Consider the following 20,869-nt stretch of genomic DNA (forward strand, 5'->3'; position numbering starts at 1 on the left):
ATAATTTGTACCCTTCCTATTTTTCTAGTCTCCTTATGCTTTATACCTTCTACATATTCTAAGATCCAGCAAAAAATGGTTTCTTTGTTCCATCTCCAATTCCATGCCTTTTCATTGGATCACTGTCATGCCTAGAATTCTCTCCCTCCTCACCCCTGCCTTCTGACTTTTTCAAGACTCAGTGTAAATCTCACCTTCTTCAAGAGGCCTTTCCAGGCCCCCTTCCTACCTCTAATCTGCTCTGCTAATACCTTGCCTCTGAAATTACCTCCCAATTTGTCCCATTTACATTGTCCTTGTAATTGTACATTTTACATTATACACATAAATGTAAATGTACATACATAGCTTTTAACAAGTTATCTCTTCCCTTTGAATGTGACCTTGTTGAGAGCAGGGACCATGTTTTGCCTTTCTTTGTGTCCCCCAGAATTTAGCACAGTATCAGACACATAGTAAATCCTTCATAAATGCTACAGACTAGATGACCAAAAAATAATGACCAATATGGCTCTTTGAAATTTAAAAATTTACCAACGTTATCTCAGTTAAGTCTCAGAATGGCCCCTTGCGAGGCAGGCTAGTACTACATGTAGTATTATTATCATAGGTATTGTTATTTTTATTATCTTCATTTTATAGATGAATAAACTACAGTTCAAAGAGGGTTGTGACTGGTCCATAGCCACGCAGCAACTAAGTGTCAGAGTCAGAATTTTATCCCAGGTCTTCCTGACTTCTAATGCAATAATCTGTACTTTGTTCCATATTGCTTAAAGCAACCCAGATCTACAGCTTGGTGAGCATCCTCTGCCATACCCATTGGAAACTATGAGTTTTACCATATTCTCATTTGCCACTCGCTACTACCACTATGGCAAACAATCTCCCACCTCTGGTTTCTCTGTTTATTCCTTCATGACTCAATTACCAACCACATGTAGGAGCAAACTAGCCACTAATCTCAACTCACATTCTCTCCTGCTCAGCCTCCTCAATCCAACTCTCTGTATATCCCACTCTAATTCTGCCAAAACATGCTCTAAACACCCCCTTCCCATTGTGCCCTCCAGAATCCCAGTTCCTAAGTGAGAAAACTCCTATTCATTCTGGACCTCTTTGAATCCCTCCTTTGATTGCTGCTTATTGCTTGCCATCCTTAGCCCAAATGACTTCAACCATCTGCTTTCTGTGCCCATACTCTGCACTGCTGAACAAAACTGGATTCACTTGGATACATTATGCTTTCATGTTATCCAACTTCAACTGGGCTCTCATTGCAGAAAGGCAATCTTTTTATTTATCCGTAATTGATGATTTATGTCATCCTCCAATGCAGTGATTCCAAATCTTCTCTTTCCTCCTCAAACCTCCCACACTTTGAGCAGAACCAGGAGAACATTGTACACAGTAACAGCCACAGTGTGCAATGACTGACTTTGATAGACTTAGCTCTTCTCAGAGATGCAAGGACCTAAAACAATTCCAAAAGACTCATGATGGAAAATGCCATCCACATCCAGGAAAAGAAATATGAAGTCCGAATGCAGATCAAAGCAGACTATTTTTTGTTGTTTTGTTTTATGTTTTTCTTTGTTGTGGTTACCCACATTCGTTCTAATTCTTCTATACAACATGACTAATGTGAAAATATATTTAATAGGTATATATGTAAAGCCTGTATCAGATTGCATGCCATCTTGGGGAGGGAGAAGGGAAGAAGGGGGGGAAATTTAAAACTTATGGAAGTGAATATTGAAAATGAAAAATAAACTTTATTTAAAAAAAACCCTCACACCTTTCCCCTAAAGGCTTCTCAGTTGAAGGAAATGGCTTATTTTACCAAGAAAATTGTGGCTATTTGAGGACCTCCTTCTCCCATTTTCATTTTAAAACACCATGAAACCATCCCCCATTCTCTGATGGTGGTAGTTTTTTTTTCCCCCTTGGCCAGGCCACCTCCTGGTTACATGTGCACTTGATCTCATCTATTCCCATTTTTCTCAAGCAGACTGCAACCTCAGTCACATACTCACTCTCAAATCTTCACCCTCTCACAAGCCACAAGTTCCTTCCCTCATGCCTTCAATTATGCCCAAGTTTCCTCTATGCTTAATGAACCTTCATTAGACTTTACCAATTTCTCAAGATATTTTTCTAGCTTTCCTCACTCTTTCAGCCAAACTCCTGGAAAAGTTATCTAAACTCATTGTCTTCACTTCTCTCACTCACTCCTCAAACCTTTGCAATCTGATTTCTGACTTCAACTGAATCTGGTTATCAATGATGTTTTAATTGCCAGATCTGATAGCCTTTTCCCAGTCCTCATCCCTCTGAACCCCAACAGGATGCAGCTAAGTGGTGTAGTACATAGAGAGCTGAGCTAAGAGTAAGGAAAACCTGAGTTCAAATCCCAGCCTCAGATACTTTCTAGTCATGTGACCTTGGAAAAGTCATTTAATATCTGTCTGTCTCATTTTCCTCAGCTGTAAAATGAGTATATAATTACACCTACTTCACAGGATTATTGTAAGGGTCAAATGAGTGATTATTTGTAAAGCATTGGGCTCAGGACCTGGCACATAGTAGGTGTTTAATGAATGCTTGTCCTTCTCCCTTCAACCTCTGCTGCATTTTCATGATACTATCCCTTCCTGGTTCTCCTCTTTCCTGTTTGTGTGCTCTTTCTCTGCCTTTGCTGGCTCATCATCCTTATTACACCCCTTTACTGGGATTGTTCAAGATTCTCTCCTAGGCCCTCTTCCCTCTCTGCATTCTCTCTTGGTAATCCCATCACTTCCCATGGGTTTAATTATCATGTCTATACAAATGACTTACATTTATTTATCCAGCCCTGTTCTCTCCCCAGTCAAATTTCAGTCCCACATCACCAATTGCCTATTAGACATTTCAAAAAATAAATAAAGGGGGTGGACTAGTTCATTTTCACCTGTAAAAGTATTATTTTCCCATGATTACTCAGTTTTGACAGATGTCACCAACACTAGGCTGTTAGGCATGAGCTCTCCTACTTCCCTCATCTATAACTCAAAATATTTGTGTTCCTTCTACGCATCTTCAACCCTTTCAATCTCAAGGGCAGAAACAGTCCTCCTCCTTGACAAGGCTAATCCTGTTACCTGTATTCTTTAATCCATCTCTTCCCCAGAAGAAAGTTTGTTCCATCAATTAGCCTTCCTCAAGACCTTTTAAAGGGCTGCCTTCAGTTAGGAGCCAGCAGCATTGCTAACAGACTTATTAAACAGAAGAGGTGGAAGTGGTGAGTGAGAGTTGTTTGAATATTCTGGTCAGGATTTCTATGTATTTGCTGATCTCGTCTAGTGATTGCTTAAGGAGCCCAGGCAGAATCCTTAGCTGAGAAATTAGCATGCTAATGTTAATTACTAATCTCTAACACCTGAGCATACTAGAAAAGTCTCTAGGAGAGATAGCTTAAAATGGGAATGGATTGGCACATTGACACAATTAAAAGTGGCATAAACGCAAAGAATGTCAGAATGTCAGGAGACCTCAGTGGCTGTATAGTTCAACCCATATCTGAGTGATAATCTCCTTTACTACCTACACATCCTGCTTTTACCTGAAGACCTCTAATGAGGAGAATCCACTACCATTTGCAACAATGCAGTCCACTTTTGAATCTCTCTGATTTTTATAAAATGTTTACCCTATGCTGAATTAAGATCTTTCTTTCTGTAATGTTCATCCACTACTTCTAACTCTGCCCTCCTTGGACAAGAAGACAAATTTAATCACCTTTACAGAAAACATCCTTTACAAAATGTAAAGACAACTATCATGTTACTACCAGGCTAGAATCTCCCAGTTCTGGGAAATAAAATTCTGTATCAAGTTTCTCTAATAAAGGCTTCATTTCTCAAATAGTATGTTTGGGGAACTGAGTCAAATTGATAAAAATAAGAGCCATTCCCCAATCAATAAATTGTCAAAGGATATGAACAGGTACTTTTCAGAGAAAGAAAGCTATCAATAGTCATAGGGAAAAATTCTACAAGTTACTAATAATTTTTTGTTGTTCAGTCATTTTGGTTGTTGATTTGTGTTATTTGCCCTGTTTATATTTTCTCCTTTTGTAATTTCTGTTTGTATTTGCTCTGAAGTTCACGGTGCTGACTTTTTCCCCCTGAACTAAGTGAATAATGTATGCATGTTTGATTAAAGTGAGATTGTAAACCCCTTTAAAGGTGCTTTCCTTAGAAAAGCAGATCAAAGAATCTGTGCTAGCAGCCCTCCTCTATGGTGGTGTTATTGGTCTTACACAGCCACAGTAGTGCCAAGTAGCATTGTTGTTACAAACACATATCTTATTTCTTGAGTTCTACATGGTGGCAGAGAGGCTGGATGGAGGGAGAGAATTTGGAACTGAAAATAAGAATAAAAATTTTTAAAAAATTAATAATAGAAAAAATTCTTAGTTCCTTCAACTGACCCTCATTCTTCTTACTTCCCCTAAATATATTCTAACTTTTTTATTGTAATGTATTTTAACTTAATTTTAATTTTAACTTGACAGATTTCCAAAAATATGTCACCCAGAACTAAGCACAACGCTTCATCTGGGCAGAGTCTAATGCGACTATTACCTCTGAGATAGTCCTTTGTGCCATGCTTCTTTTACATAAACCTAAATTTGAATGAGTTGTTTTAGTTGCCGTATCATTAACTCATTCTGTGTTTGAAGTCTACTAAATCCTACAGATCCTTTATGGACAAACTTCTAATTAGTCATATGTTCCCACCTTGTACCTAAGGGGTGGGGGGGTGGTACTCGGGGAGTGGGGAGAAGTGAGAGGGAGAGAAAGAGAGATGTAAAGGAACAGAACATCTAAATTCCAGTAAACGCGGACAAGAAGAAGTATCGTGCTATGTGCCATGTTTTGGTCCATTTTACGTTTCCAAGACTTTACATTAAAACTGCAATTACCTAGGTGCTAATTACTTTCAATACTTTCTTAACATTAAGCTTTGATTTCCAAGTACTAGTAATTCTCTTAACATAGTCAGCCACAAGTTTTTACTTTTCATTGTCACACTCAATGTGTTTTGTCTGGAGTAGACGAAGCAGATGATATCATAAGTATCATCACTTTCATTTACTGGTTCAATGTGACCCCTGGATTCAAGTTTAAAGCATTCAAATTCTATCTTTCCTTGGAATACATTACGAATTTTCTGTTTTTCTAGTACAAATGACAATTTGATGTCACTGTAGAAAGATTCCATGAGATTAAGGAGCTGTTTAATGTGTTTTTTCAATGTAGCTACATAGCTTGATTCCATTCATGTAAATCACATGGTTAAAAAGAGAGTTCTGTTTGACTCCTGTAATTTGCTAGTTATCCTTGTCCTCTTTAGGAGAGACAATAATCAATTTAAGACTAGGCAGAATTATAATGAACTTTTAACTCTCTCCCTGAAAAAATATCATGTTTTCTATCAATTACTCTTGACATTATTGTGTTGGTGGCCTATTTTAAGTAGAAAACAGTTTTGCATGTGGTTATCAAAACACTCTAGTATTCTCTCTATAGACCCAACTATATGTATAGATCTAAATATATACCTAATAGATATAAAGATAAATGCCATATATTTGTCATATGTGAGTAAGCTTTGAGTATGGAACTGAGTCAAAGGCTTTTTTATAATCAGGTCACAAAATTATTTTTGTTAGTTTGTTCAACAATTCCTAAATCAATAATAAGTTGCTCTTTACACCTTTTGGCATGCCCTTTTTGCTCCTTAGCTAATATATCATTTTTATGTATTATTATTATTACTGTTGTTATTTAAGGATAAGGTTGAAACCACCCCTTTTGGTTGTGGTGCTTGACTAGAAGAAACCATTTGGGGACTGACTCAAATGATCAGAACTGAATGTGAACAAGGTCTGTAACCCTCCCTCCTTGAGTCAATCAAAAACATTGCGATTTAAAATTGGTACAAAAGGAAGACACTATCTCAGAATTTAAGGGAAAAAAGATTCAGAACATCTGGTCTGAGAAGTTGGAGCAAGCATGAAGCAAAGGGTAGACTATTGCAGAGATAAAAGATAGTTGTTGGCTCTACAGGCATCTCAGAAAGGAGGATCATGGTTAAAAGAAGTCCCAAGAAAAAGTTACCTTTCCCCTCAACCTTTCTTCATTATAATATAATCTGCCATTTTGTTGCCCAAATATTTTCAGTAAATTGAATTTTGCTCCAACAACAAAGATGCCAATGACTAACTAAAAATAGATATATATGTAATTATTAGACATTATACTGAGAGCTCAGACCAATTGTCACTAAACTTGGAACTTTTCATCTAAAATAAACTCCTTAAAGTTAACAACAACAACAAAATGGGACTTAAGGGCTATTTTATCATTCCCTCCAGAGGTTCCCATTTTCTTCATCCATGGCACTGGACTCAGGAATTTTTTCATAGCAACCTGAGGTTGAAAAAAATACCTGATACTTTCTTTATTTAGCACATAGGTCCAAACAACTTAATAAGTGTTTATATCCTAACAATTTAGTAACTGTTTTAAAAAAAATACACGTAAATTAAAAGAAAAAAGTTTATTTCATTCTTCAATGACTATAATTATCAATGGTATGTGTGTACCTATTAGTTGTTGCACACTTTCACAAACTCTGGAATCAAATTGGAAACTGCCGCCCTCATTTTCCTGTTCCACATTAATTTCTATGTACTATTTGCTAAATATGCATATATGTATGTATATATGCATGAATGTGTGCATATATATTAGTATATATCTACATACATATGATAAAAATTTAATAACATAATCCAAAGGAATGTAGCATAATACAACCTGATCCAATATTCAAACCATGACCTAGCAAAAGTGAGGAGTTCCAACTGTGTCCAGCGAGAGTACAATTGAGTTTCCCTCAAAAATTTAAAATATCCCACGAAAATATTAAGTATCCCATGCTGCCCATTATGAGTTCACTGTAGTGCCCTGAAGTGGAAAGATACAGAATTTGGAAACTGAAGGCTAGCCCCAGGCTTAAAATAATTATTTTAACAGGGTGTTACAGTCATCATCATCATCAATATCATCATCATTCTTCTCATCTGTTTCAATGGAATAGAAATGGTCAGATAGGGTGGCAAATTTCCATTTTACCTATTACATAGGTTGTTATTATTGTTAATATTTTTAGTTTATTTTTCATATTTAGGCAAGATTACTAAATTGATACACTTAGGGAATGGCATCAACAATAAGTACTTGGGCTTTAGCAATTCAATTAATAGTTTTTCACATTATCCTCTTGAATAATATTGAAAAGTATGAATTAAAGTATTGGAGAGTTAAGGTCAGAATTTAGTGATCTGAGACAAGGGAAAGTCATTAACAGAGTCTTTTCTCAATGTAGAGAAAGGTCTCTAGTAGAGAGTATCATAATGATATCTTCTTGGCCACATTTTTACCATTAATAGCATACTTATCAAATTTGCAGATAACATGAAACTGAGGAGAAAAACTAAAATGAAAGATGTCAATTAGAAATCAAGATCTTGATGAGTGAAAACAATTGCATGAATTTAATATAACAAAATTTAATACAGATGAAAATAAAATCGTATACTTAAATTTTTAAAAATCAGCTGTACAAAGTCAGGCTGGATGAGGCTTGATTAGATAACAATTTGTATAAATGAAGAGATCTGGAGCTAATGAGTTAACAGTAACAGTGTGATAAAGGATGCATAAAGCTAACAAGGCTCTATCAAGGGTGGGGCATAGTGTCCAGAATAAAAAAAAAAAATTCTAATCTTGTACTCTTCCCATGGTAGACCACATCAGTAGTATTATATTCACTTTGTACATATTTTAGGAAGGCCACTGACAAACTCAAGTATTTCTAAAGAAAGCCCTATTAGCCTTCATTTCAATGCTCAAATTTCACATGCAAATTCTTTAAATGGAATAGATTTTTACTACCTTGTCATGTCTTCTGAGATGGGCTACTAACCACAGATACTGTGTTGATTAAGGTCAAAGAGACATCTCCCTAACAAACGTGCTGTACTCTATACTTGGGAAGACTCTTGTTGTAGGGACTATGATAGGGTGGTCACACACAGGTGAGGTTGTAGGGACTGTGACAAGATGATCACATGTATATTTTTTCGAAGGTCCATTTGCATGACTCAGTATTAAGACAAAGAGAAGGTCATTTTACAAGACTGTGATCTTAGAGGATGAGGTCATGAACCAGAGAATTTAGTCAGCTTGATACCAAACTTTTTCTTTCTTTATCCTATCCTGTGTCTAATTAAAATCAAGTTTTCTAAGATAAAAGTCATTTCTTGGAACTCTATTATAGTTTATATATGACATTTTGACAAAGTAACGTCTGAATTCCCTGTTATGCATGGTCTACCAATGTTACGTAATTGAACAACATGGGTAAATCAAATCTAGGGACATACATCTGTATAGTCATCAATTCAAATAATTAGATATCAATATTTTTTAAATGGAAGAATGGTCTATATCTTTCAACTTAAAAACAGGAGACGTCCTACTTAGATGGTTTAATTTTTTATTCCTTTCTGAAAAAAAAAGATACATGCTGCACTCAAGGTCTGTGATTTGTTGAAAGGATCCATGAAAACAATGAGATTGACTTTCTATCTCATTTTTTAATTAGATTTTTTTTTTATTTTTAGTTTACAACACTCAGTTCTACATGTTCTTGAGTTTCAAATTTTCTTTCCTTCCTTCCCCTCCCCCTCTCCCCCAAAACAGCATGCAGTCCGATACAGATTCTACATACACCTGCACATTAAACTTATTTACACAATAGTCAAGTTGCAAAGAAGAATTATGACCAATGAAATGAATCATGAGAGAGAAGAAACAAAACCAAAAAAGAAGAGGGAAAAAAAAGAGAAAGCAAATAGTTTGCCTCAGTCTGCATTCAGACTCCACAGTTATTTCTCTGAATGTAGCTAGCTTTTTCCATCATGAGTCCTTTGGAGCTGCCTTTGAGCCTTGTATTGCTGAGGAGAGCCAAGTCTATCAAAGTTAGTCATCACAGAAACAATAAGTCTGTGGTTGTGTACCATGTTCTCCTGGTTCTACTCCTCTCACTCAGCATCATGTCATGTAGGTCTTTCCAGGTTATTATGAAGTCCGTATCATCCCCGTTTCTTATAGCACAATAGTATTCCATTACATTCATATACCACAACTTGTTCAGCCATTCCCCAATTGATGGGCATCTCCTTGATTTCCAATTCTTTGCCACCACAAAAAGAGCTGCTATAAATATTTTTGTACAAACAGGTCCTTTTCCTACTTGTGTGATCTCTTTGGAATATAGCCCTAGGAGTGGTTATTGCTGGGTCAAAGGGTATGCACATTTTTATAGCCCTTTGGGCATAGTTCCAAATTGCTCTCCAAAATGGCTTGATCTGTTCACCACTCCACCAACAATGTATTAATGTTCCAATTTTCCCACATCCTCTCCAGCATTTATCATTTTCCCTTTTTGTCATGTTAGCCAATCTCACAGGAGAGATGTGGTACCTAAGAGTTGTTTTGATTTGCATTTCTCTAATCAATAGTGATTTAGAGCATTTTTTCATATGCCCATAGATATCTTTAATTTCTTCCTCTGAAAACTGCCTGTTCATATCCTTTGACCATTTCTCAATTGAGGAGTGGCTTTTGTTCCTATAAATTTGTCTCAGTTCCCTGTATATTTTAGAGATGAGGCCTTTATCAGAGACATTGGTTGTAAAGATTTTCTCCCAATTTTCTGCTTCCCTCCTAATCTTTGTTACATTGGCTTTGTTTATACAAAAACTTTTCAGTTTAACATAATCAAAATTATCCATTTTGCATTTTGTAATGCTCTCTATCTCTTGTTGGGTCATGAATTCTTCCCTTTCCCATAGATCTGATAGGTAAACTATTTCCTGCTCTCCCAAATTTCTTATAGTATCAGCCTTTATTCCTAAATCATGAACACATTTTGACTTTATTTTGCTATACACTTTAAGATACTGGTCTATGTCCAGTTTCTGCCATACCATTTTCCAATTTTCCCAGCAGTTTTTGTGGAATAGTGAATTCTTAGCCCAGAAGCTGGATTTACTGCCAAGAAGCCCTACCTCTGTACACCCTGACTACATTAAAAAAATATTTAATAAATTAAATTTCCACAAAGAAGAGGTCATACTGTCATGAAATCATCTCCTACCAAATTGTTTCTTTTTGTAAAAGAAAACTGACAAGATTGTCCAACTACTTGTGGGGGATTCATAATTAATGATCTATATGAGCCCTACAGCTTGCGGTTCCCTTGAATATTAGATATTTCATGTGGACCAACTTTAACCTATAAGAACATAAGATTCCTGTTTAAGGGGATACTTCTACTGTTTAAATATTCTATTCCAACTCAACACTCTAGTTGGTGTTAGCTATCTGCTTTCAACTCAAGGCCTCAGTTCCAGTCTATAAATAGGTATTCATGTCCAGTTACTTTTAAGCTTGTATTCTTCCAATGGGAGGTATGATCTAATATCCTAATATCTAATTAATAAATTAATATCCAATAATTATAATATTTCAGTGGCTTTACCGCCAATATGTAAGAATTGGGGGAAATGTATTTCATATAGACTACATTTTTATATTTACTCAATATTATATATGTATATACATACATATATGTATATATATATATATATACATATATATATGTCAGTATACTCTGACAAGAATGTGTTAGTATTTTGTGGGGATTTAATTTTAACATTTTTCATATCTGAATCTCACTAAGACAAAAACAGAGACAAAAAATTGATAGGAAGGTTTGTTACAGCAGAAAATGTCAAAACATTTCCTACCTCCTGATATTTTCCACAATTGTGAAAGCATTGTTCATTCATCTTAGGACTTGATGTTTATTTTAATTATTTATGTTCACAGCATTACTACTAACTTCCTATTGGCTTGTATATGTGCAGATTTGGATCAAATAATTCTCTCATTTACTATCATGTTTTACATGCCTTTAAGTGTTAAATTTAAGCTGATCAATTCTTGTGGTCTCTTATTTTTTTTTCTCTTTCACCTGCTCACCTTAGGTGAAATAGTACCAACTTTATGAAGTAGAGAATTTTAAAGAATGTAGAAATCAGTTTGAGCTTATTATGTGTACCTTTTATAGTCATTTCAGCTCTTAAAAAATAGCTTCTTTCATAGGGTACCATAACTCTGACTGATAAGGGGTGACAAATCAATCAGTTTGAGTTTTCATTGATTTTAATGGTGGTTATGCTAAATCACATGATTTTTTACAGCACTATCAGAACTAATAATTTACTTAGTTTGTCCATAAATTTCTGCCTTAGGAATCTTCCTCAAGATTCAAATCAGAAACAAAAATTACTCAAGGTTCAATGCCCAAATGACTTTTGTTTACTCTCTACTCAGTTTTAACCTTATATTGCTTTCATATTGAAAGCTGAAAAATACATTTCCCAGAGCTGATGTAAACTTGTCGATTCTTCAAACAATCCCTAATCTTTCTGCTGATGAATCTGTTTTACAATCAAAACTTTCAGAAACTGATCATACTGTCATCAAATCCAAAGGTAATAATAACTGGAATTCAGTTGTTGCTTGCACATTAGTACCTGGATATTCCCGTCGACATTTGTTTGGGGTAAAAAACAAAAACCCTTAAATTTAGCACTAGTCACTCTAATACTGCAGTTTTCACCCCAATTAAATATGTTCCTGGCTTCAAATGTCTCTCCTGCTCCTGGGTTCAATCACGTCATGGCCTTGTTGAATACACCTATGTCCTTTCTTTTCTTGCTGGTCTTTTACAATAGATTTTACACCTGTGGGCAGGAAATGGATAGCATACATTGTGGCAGAGTTACTAAGTTGTGAGTCATCGTTTGGTACAAAGGGCAGAATGTAAGGCATCTTAGAGGTGCTATGGAATTTGATGATAAAATCATTTCCCATAAGGGAAGCCTGACAAAATAGCAAGGTGCTAAAGCACAATAGTCTGGGGAAATTAATTTATAACTCCCCCTACCCCGCCAATACTGACAGCAACTGAGTAACCAATACCTGAGAAATATGAAATTACAAAGCTAAAAATATGAAGTGGAAAAGACCACCCAGGAAACACAAACTGATAAAATAAAACACGGTCTCAGTCGAGTGCTTTGAATTCAGAGGTGCCTCGTTACAGAAAACACTATGGGGTCATAAAATATAAACAACTCCCCTCTCTTTTTTTAGTATCTTAATAGAAAGGAAGATGGGGGCAGGGGGTGGTGGAGAAAAAACAAACTTTCCCATAAAGATGACAGTCTCCAGTTCTCTCTGATAGCCCAAACCCTAAACTTATGACCCCCAACTTTTCCTTGGTCCCACCACCTTTTATGCAGCTCTGGAAGGGTATGGGAAGTATACCTCTCCTAACTTGAATAATGTACTCCAGTTTTCAGACTTAGCCTGTACAATGGCCAGCATAGCTGAATCAAAGGATTGGCACAAATTCCTCAGTGTCTTATAAGATGATTTACTGTATTTAATAAGATTTTAGACTCTCTAAGGAGCTCAGCACAGTTTAAGAATAGGTGAGTATTCTTTGCATTTTACAACTAAACAAAAACAAACAAAAAATTCTAGTGACTTTCAATCATCCTTGCATATAATTCAATACATTTCCCAGCTATATAATTCAATACATTTACCAGCTCACAACTTTTGTACCCCCTGACCAATCTGTGGCCCTCTGAGAGAAACTTGGCAGGTCTCCAATTAATAAAATACGTGAAATTCAGTTTTTCTTTCATTCTGCTGGTACAAAGCATCACTACACTGAGAAAGGGCATTTACCCAGATGTATTAAATTATTATTCCTATAACACAAAACAAAATAGAAAAGTTAGGATTTGAGGCTATGAAACCTATTTTTATATTTAATATTTTTGTCCTATACTTTGATCTCCCTACAAAGCAGCTTCATTTAGATATCCCACAGTCTCTTTAAACTCAAAATAACCAAACAAAACTTATCATCTTTCCTCACCAATCTAATATTTCTCTATCAATGATAATGCCATTCCTCCAATCTTCTAAGCTAGAAATCTTGGGTAAAAAGTAAGCTTCTTGAGGGCAGAAAACATTTCATTTTGGGTCTTTCTCTCCTTAGTACTTGACACATAGTAGCTATTTAATAAATAATTATCAACTGGTTGAGTCAACCTAAACTCTTTCTTTTATTTCATCCTTTGGTCCTAGATTTGAAAGTCAGAACATTTTAACCCTCATCTATAGGGTCATCCCTGCTCCTGCTCTGAACAAAGGGAATTTAAAGAGATGAAGGCCAATGGGACATCATCAGAGTATCCTAGCTATTAATACCCCCCTCCATCTGTCTCACTTATAAGTGGATTTTTGCTTTGTTCCTTGAGACCACGCCCTGACCTTGTATCCAAGGTCAAATAATTGGATTACTGTCTTGTGCCCCATGTCTTTACCTTGGCTCCTTACTGAGTACCCCTACCTCTTCTGAGACTAAGGTTTTCTACTGACACCTCTTCCTGAAGCCCCTTTAATGGAATTGAGTCATATTCCTGATCTCTAGTTCTACAGACTACTGACACAGCCGTGACACTCATTGCCCATCGATTTGCCCTTTTCCCTAGGAAATCATAGGATTTAAAACCTTAGAGACCATCTAATCCAAATTCATCATTTTATAGATGAGGAAACTGAGGCCCCAAGAAGATGAAGACCAAGGTCACCCAAATAAACAGAGACAGAGAGAGAGAGAGAGAGAGAGAGAGAGAGAGAGAGAGAGAGAGAGTATTTGAACCAAGGTGGCCTTTGACTCCAAATCTAGTGCTCTTTTCTACTACCTTATGCCCTCTTGAACTTCCTCTTATTGACAGCTAATGGCATCTCCTCTGGTTGTCTATTCACTCCATGTAGATGTATTTGGTCTCCAAGACCCCAGCCATTCCAGGTCTGGCTAGTCCCACCCACCCCTGGTAGAAGGTAGGTGTAACCCTCTGATCACTACCTTCTCTAAAGTCTTTCTGCACTTGTGGTCCTTGCTGCATAATTTTGTAAAGAGTCATCCTAAGAAGTATAATCCTTAGTTCTGTCCATTACTGTGTGAAAAAGAGAGAAAGATAGAGACAGAGAGACAGAAAGAGATGTGGAGAACCAGTGAGCCAGAAGGAGTCTACGTTCCTGTCATAGACCAGAAGAGCCAGCTCTGCCTGTCTCCCATCATCAGAGTTAATGCTATCTGTCCACTCAATGGATCATCAACTCCTAAGCATCATGAAGCTTTATTAACTGTAGACTAGGGTGAGTACTCAAAGGCAAAACACTAGAGAGCTGAAGCTCAGGAATGCTATATGCCATGCTGCTCTTCCTCTTTTAAGAGGAAATGCGACAGCTAAGTGACAGAGGGTTCTGGGTTGGAAGTCAGGAAGACCTAAAGCTTTTATAAAATCCTGCACCAGATTATTTACCCTCTGTATGACCCTAGGAAAATCACTTAAACTGATCTCAGCCTCAGTTTCTGTATCTAGAAAAGGGGGGGGCAAGAACAGCGTCTGCCTTGTAAGACTCTTCTGTGAGGACTCAATGAGAGAATATATGTAAAGCACTTTGTAAAGCTTAAAGTGCTATATAAATATCAGTGATGATGATGATGATGATGATGATGATGATGATGATGATGGAGATAAAGTGGGATAGAAATTAGCTTTTCCAGTTTAGATGCTGAAGTATGTACAAAATTACAAATTAACTTCCAATATGCATCAAATAAAGTTCTTTAAGCTTCTTTTTCCCATTTTCTTTTAGGGAAAAAACCATCCAACAAGACTGCACACCTAGGGAAATTATTTAGTTTTGCAATATTCCGTGAAGGACTTAAAGTTCATTAATCAGCAAATGGAATATATCAACACAAAAATAGAAATTCCTATTTTTCGAGACTAAGATAACAACACAGAAACCCTCAAACTATTTTATCACACTTTAAGATCAAAGTGGGGTAATGAGACATAGGAGACAGAAAGCTAACCTCAAAGCCAGGAAGACCTGGGTTCAAACTCTATGTCTGATATACACTGGCTATGTGACCCTGGGCAGGTCCCATGGCTTCTCAATGCTCTCAGCAACTAAAACATTAAGTTGCAGAAAAGATGTCAACCTGCATTACTAGAGTGAGTTAACCTTGCCAGGAAGTTCACTACAAATGAAACCACAGGTTCATTCCCTATCTCTGTCTCAGAACAAAAGGCAGAATGGCTTATATGTTTACATATAGATCACATCCCATAATATAGTTTACCCCATAGGGCACAAACAGTTTGATGGAACTTCATCCTAATAAATACACTTCTGTGTACCCATGTTCCTGTCTGCAGGAAATAAAACTTTGCACCCACCATCACTATTTGTGCTATCTGGCTGATGTCCACCTTGGTCAACTGAGTGCTTTGAATACAATGTGAAAAGGATGGGGGAAAAATAGTAGGTTTGAAAGTATCCCTTCACTCACATTCCTTTTCTCCAAGCTGATGAATCCTTTCCTATGTGATAATGACTCCTTCTCCCTCAATTTCAATCTTTCCCTCCCTAACAGCTCCTATTTATTGTTTACAAACAAGTTCAGGTCTCCCTTATTCTCAAACAAACAAAAAATTATTTTGACTATACTATCCCATCAAATGGTTTCTTTCCCCAACTCTTATTGAAACTGCACTCTCCAAGGTTGCCAATGACCTTCCTAATAAATTCAGTGACTCATAAAGATCTTCATTACCTAGTCCCTTCCTATCTCTCCAGTCTTCTTATACCTTATTTCCTCTCCCTGTACTCCACCATCCAATGACACTGGCTTTCTTACCATTCTTTGCATCCAACACTCCATCTCCTGACTCATGGGCATTTTTAATGGCTGTACGCCCTGCCTGTATCTCTTCTTCTTTATCTCCACCCCATAGCTTCCCTGGCTCTTTTTTAACCCTCAGCTAATGCCCCTCTTTCTTAAGAAGTCTTTCCCAGTCCTTTTTTAGTTTTAGTGTCTTCTTTCTGAAATTAGCTCCAAATTATCTTGCATATGTCTCGTTTGTATAGAGTTGCTTGCATGTTGTCTCCTCCATGAAGGAAGTTACTTGACAGAAGGGACTTTTTTGCCTTTTTTTATATCCCTAGTACTTAGCACAGTTCTTGGCTCATAGTAGGTACTTGACAAATACTTGTTAATTACTTTTGTCTGTCATTGTCCTTTTTAACATGTTCTTCTATAACATGACAAAATTGGCCACCTACTTCCTCTTTCCTTAGTTGCTTTAACACCATCCTATTCTGATTCACCACCTACCTTTCTGAACAAACCTTCTGTGTCTCTTTAGCTGGCTTCTTTTATTGTATTCAATCCACTCTTAAGTATTTTCCTCCACAAACCTGTTCTTGAGCTCTGTTCTCTTCTTTCTACACTCTCTCCCTTCACAATCTCATCTATTTCCATGGCTTTCATAGAATACCACATGGCATAGGGTAAAAAAACTAACTAAATAAATAAGCTTAGGGTTGCCAAATCTGAGATCAAGTTACCTAGCTCTTACATTTACTAATCATATGACCCAGGTAAATGTATATAAATTCCCCATGTCCCAAATTCCTTATTAATAAGATGGGGATAAGAAGAAGACATGGATGGGGTAGGGTTAAGGGGGAAGGAATGAAAGAATGGAAGGTAGAGATTATGGATTGTTTACTCAGGTAGTCCATGACTAAAGAATACAGGTACAAGGAGACTAAAAGGTGGTAGGAGTTTGCTAGCAATAGCAGTAGTAGTAGGTGCAATCTCTTTGGTGGGGTAGGTGTTATAGGCCAAAGGCTAGGAGCAATAGGCTTTAGTCACTTCTTCTTTCTTTCTTCCTACCTATCTGGCCACTCCTTTTTTGTCTCCTTTGCTGAATCCTCTTCCAGATCATGCCCTCTAACTAAAGGTATCCTTCAGGGTTCTTCCCTGAGCCCTCTTCTCTTCTTCTTCTATACTATTTCATTTGGTGATCTCATCAGCTCCCAAAGGTTTAATTACCACCTATGCTGATGATTCTTAAATCTACCTATCCTGCCCCAGTCTCTCTGCTGACCTCCAATCTTGAATCTCCAAATGCCTTTCAGACATCTCAAACTGGATGTCCATTAGACAGATGTCTAATCTCAAACTCAGGTCCTAAAAACTCAGTCTTAAACTCAAAAATGTCCAAAACAAAACTCATTGTCCTTCCTCCTATACTGTTCCCCACCGCCACCACCTTTCTTTTACTTTTTGTCCTTCATTTTTTTTATTTTTTCATTTTTAGTTTACAACACATAGTTCTACATAATTTTGAGTTCCATATTTTCTTCCCTCCCTTCCCTCCTCCCTCCCCAAGATGGCATGGAATCCCATATAACTTCCAAGTATGACTTCGCATTGAATTAATTTACACACTAGTACCTTTCTTACTACCATAGAGGGCAACACCATCCTTTCAGTCTCTCAGGCTGCCAAATTACAAGTCATCCTAATTTCCTCACTATCTTCCTGCCCCCCACCATATCCAAGCTATTGCCAAGGCCTGCCAACTTCCCTTTTGCAAGATATCTTCTAAAATTCCCCTTCTCTCCCCTGACACTGCCACCACTGCATTATAAGCACTCATTACCTCATGCCTGGAATATTACTATGACCTGTTGGTGGCTCTGCCTGCCTCAAGTCTCTCCCCACTCCAATCTATCTTCCGCCACTAAAATGATTTTCCTAAAAGGCAGGTCCAATCATATCACCCTGCCATCTACTCAATAAACTCCAGGGGCTTCTTATTGCCTCCAAGAGTGAATACAAAATGTTCTCTTTGACATTCAGAGCCTTTCATAACCTAGTCCCCTCCTACTTTCCCAGTCTTCTTATGTCTTGATCTCCAACACTTACTCTTCAATCAAATGACACTGGCTTCCTGGGTCTTCCATAAACAAGACACAGTTATCTCTCAGCTTCCAGCATTCTCTGCTTATTCTCCATGCCTAGAACACTTTCCCTTTTCTGCTTTTACTAATGATTTCCTTGGCTTCCTTTAAGTCCCAACTAAAATCCCACTTTCTCCAGGAAGTCTTCCCCACCCTCTCTTAATTCCAGTTCCTTCATTTCCTTTTTATCCTTGTATATAGCTTGTTTTATCTCTCTCTCTCTCTCTCTCTCTCTCTCTCTCTCTCTCTCTCTCTCTCATATATATATATATATATATATATATATATATATATATATATATATATATATATATATGTTTGCATTGTTTTTCCCCCATTAGATTGTAAATTCCTTGAGGGAAGGAACTATCTTTTGCCTCTTTTTGTATCCCCAGGGCTTAGCACAATGCCTTAATAAATGTTTATTGATTGATGGGGTGTATATTGTGGATGTGGTCCAGCTTTTAAAGGAGGCCTTTGAAGTTTCCTTCAGATGCCAGTGCCCCCTCCCATCCCAATTTTTTTAAAATGATCTAATATTTATGTGTATGTATGGAGATATACATATATACACACATATACGTATGTAAGTATGTATGTAGATTTTTCTCCTCTGATAGAACATAAAGGGCTTAGCACACATAGTAGGCACTTAATAAGTGCTTATTCCCTCTCTTTCTTCCCTCCCTTAAAGACATAGATTTTGTTTTTTTTTTGTCTTTTTATTTCATATTCAAGCACTGTTCTTGGCATATAGTAGGCACTCAATAAGTAGTTGTCAATTGATTGATTGTCTCAATTATGTGCTCTTTGAAAAAGGAAAGCTGATCTTAGAAGACATGATGTAGCTGATATACAATTCAGGGCATTAAAATATTCATTTAAAAAAAAAAACAATTCTACCCATGGGTCTATTTATGCCTACCAACAGAGAATAAACAGTTCATTAACTTCTTCCAAATCCTTTGGCTTCTACATATCATTAAGGTACCATTTCCTGTATTGCTACTACTCAAAGAATTAATATCCTTCTCCAAATCAGATTCATTTGAATGTCATTGTCAGCAACAAAGATAGGCTTCCTTTTTTCCTATATCATAATTGCCACTTTTTTGTTCAGAGGTTGGACTACAGTAAAATAACGCATCAAGAAAAATGATGAACTAAATAATTATAGAATTTCAAAGCTAAAAGTAATCTTCAAAATTATCCAAGATACCACATTCGTGTTTGTTTTTCACTGTGTTTTTGTTCACAACTGCAATTTTGTCAGTGGGGGAAATTTCCTACCTTCAACAAGGTAGATCAGGAACTCATCTTTAACTTCACAGGTTTAGAATTAAAAGTTTCCTTAAAGGTCATCAAAGTCAACCCTCTCATTTTATAGAGGAGGAAACCAAGACCTAGAGAGGTTAAGGAACTTGCTTAGCTAAAGATAGGATTTCAACTTAATTCTTCCAGTCTCCGGTCTCTATCCACTATAGCACATTGCCTCTCATAGACTTATAGAGCTGCCTGAGGAAGTGAGAGCTTAAGAGGTGTGCCCATGGTCACTCAGTTAGTATGTGTCAGAAACAGAATTTGAAATTAGATCTTTCTGACTCTATCTACTATGACCTCCTGTCTTTTACAGTTTTGGGCAACTAGGTAGCACAAGGGATAGCAGTGCGGGGCCTGGAGTCAGGGAGACTCATTTTCCTGAGTTCAAATCTGACCTCAGATACTTAGTAGCTGTGTGACCCTGGGCAAGTCATTTAACCTTGTTTGCCTCAGTTTCCTCATCTGTAAAATGAGATGGAGAAGGAAATGGCAAACCACTCCAGTATCCGTATCAAGAAATCCTCAAATAGGGTCATAAAGACTCAATCATGACTGAAAAACTACTGAACAACAACTTTTATAGATTTAAAAAAGAGAGACTCAAAATGTGACTTTCCCAAGGTCATACTGAATTAGAAGACTAGCCAAGAAAAGTTTCCATAAAATTCTAGGTCTCCTATTGACAAAATAAGCTGGTTCTTTATGATTTTTTTTTATTTTTATTCAGTTTAAAGTACTTTATCCTTTTTAGCTTTCAAAACAACAGACACACCTTTGTCTAGGATTTTCTGCCTCGATGCATGAGTTGAGCAAGGTTATGTCCCCAAATCTTTTATCTCTCCTCTGTTTCAATGATTCACTCTCAAATGACTTATACATTTCAAAATATTCTCCACCAATAAATACCATCATTACCACTAATAGTAATACAGGTATGTCGAGTGGAGATGAACCCTCAAGATTGCTTTAATAACCTTCTGTTCCTGTACATCACAAAACGCTAGTAAGTGGAAATGATCATTTTGCAAAAAGATTGGACCAATGCATTACTGAGCAACAAACAGACGTTTTCACTGAACAAACTGAGAATGAAGTTAGCACTAGTTACCAATCTTTGTCAGCTGATGTACAACAGGAAAAACTTGCCTGTTACTTTCAGCCTTTACACCCAAGTATATAAAGTGATCTATCTTTTAGAAATCATACTACTTACATTTTGGCTGGAGGTGTTGGGATGTAGGGCAAGATCCTCTTTTCTTTCTGAAATATTTTTTTGTAATGTTTCATGAAGTTTTCATGTGCTTCTTTGGTGCTCTGAGCACCTTTTCTAAAGAATTAGAAAATACACCTTCATTATAGAGAATTCAAATTCATGCTTTAGAATCATCAACATTAGAGTGAGGGGCAAAGGGGAGAAGAAAGAAGTCATCACATTCAAAGGTTCCTGAGCTTCC

At 36.7% G+C, this 20,869-nt stretch overlaps 1 protein-coding gene across 1 annotated transcript in view; it reads right to left on the reverse strand.

Annotated features, from left to right (window-relative positions):
• Positions 1-20,869, reverse strand: part of CNBD1 (cyclic nucleotide binding domain containing 1) — a 593,156-nt gene that overhangs the window by 526,217 nt on the left and 46,070 nt on the right. Inside the window, 1 exon segment of the mRNA XM_036742093.1 lies at positions 20,629-20,742. Coding sequence (XP_036597988.1) covers positions 20,629-20,742 — 114 coding nt within the window.

The sequence above is a fragment of the Trichosurus vulpecula genome, chromosome 1 (genome assembly GCF_011100635.1).
Source record: "Trichosurus vulpecula isolate mTriVul1 chromosome 1, mTriVul1.pri, whole genome shotgun sequence".
Taxonomy (NCBI): domain Eukaryota; kingdom Metazoa; phylum Chordata; class Mammalia; order Diprotodontia; family Phalangeridae; genus Trichosurus; species Trichosurus vulpecula.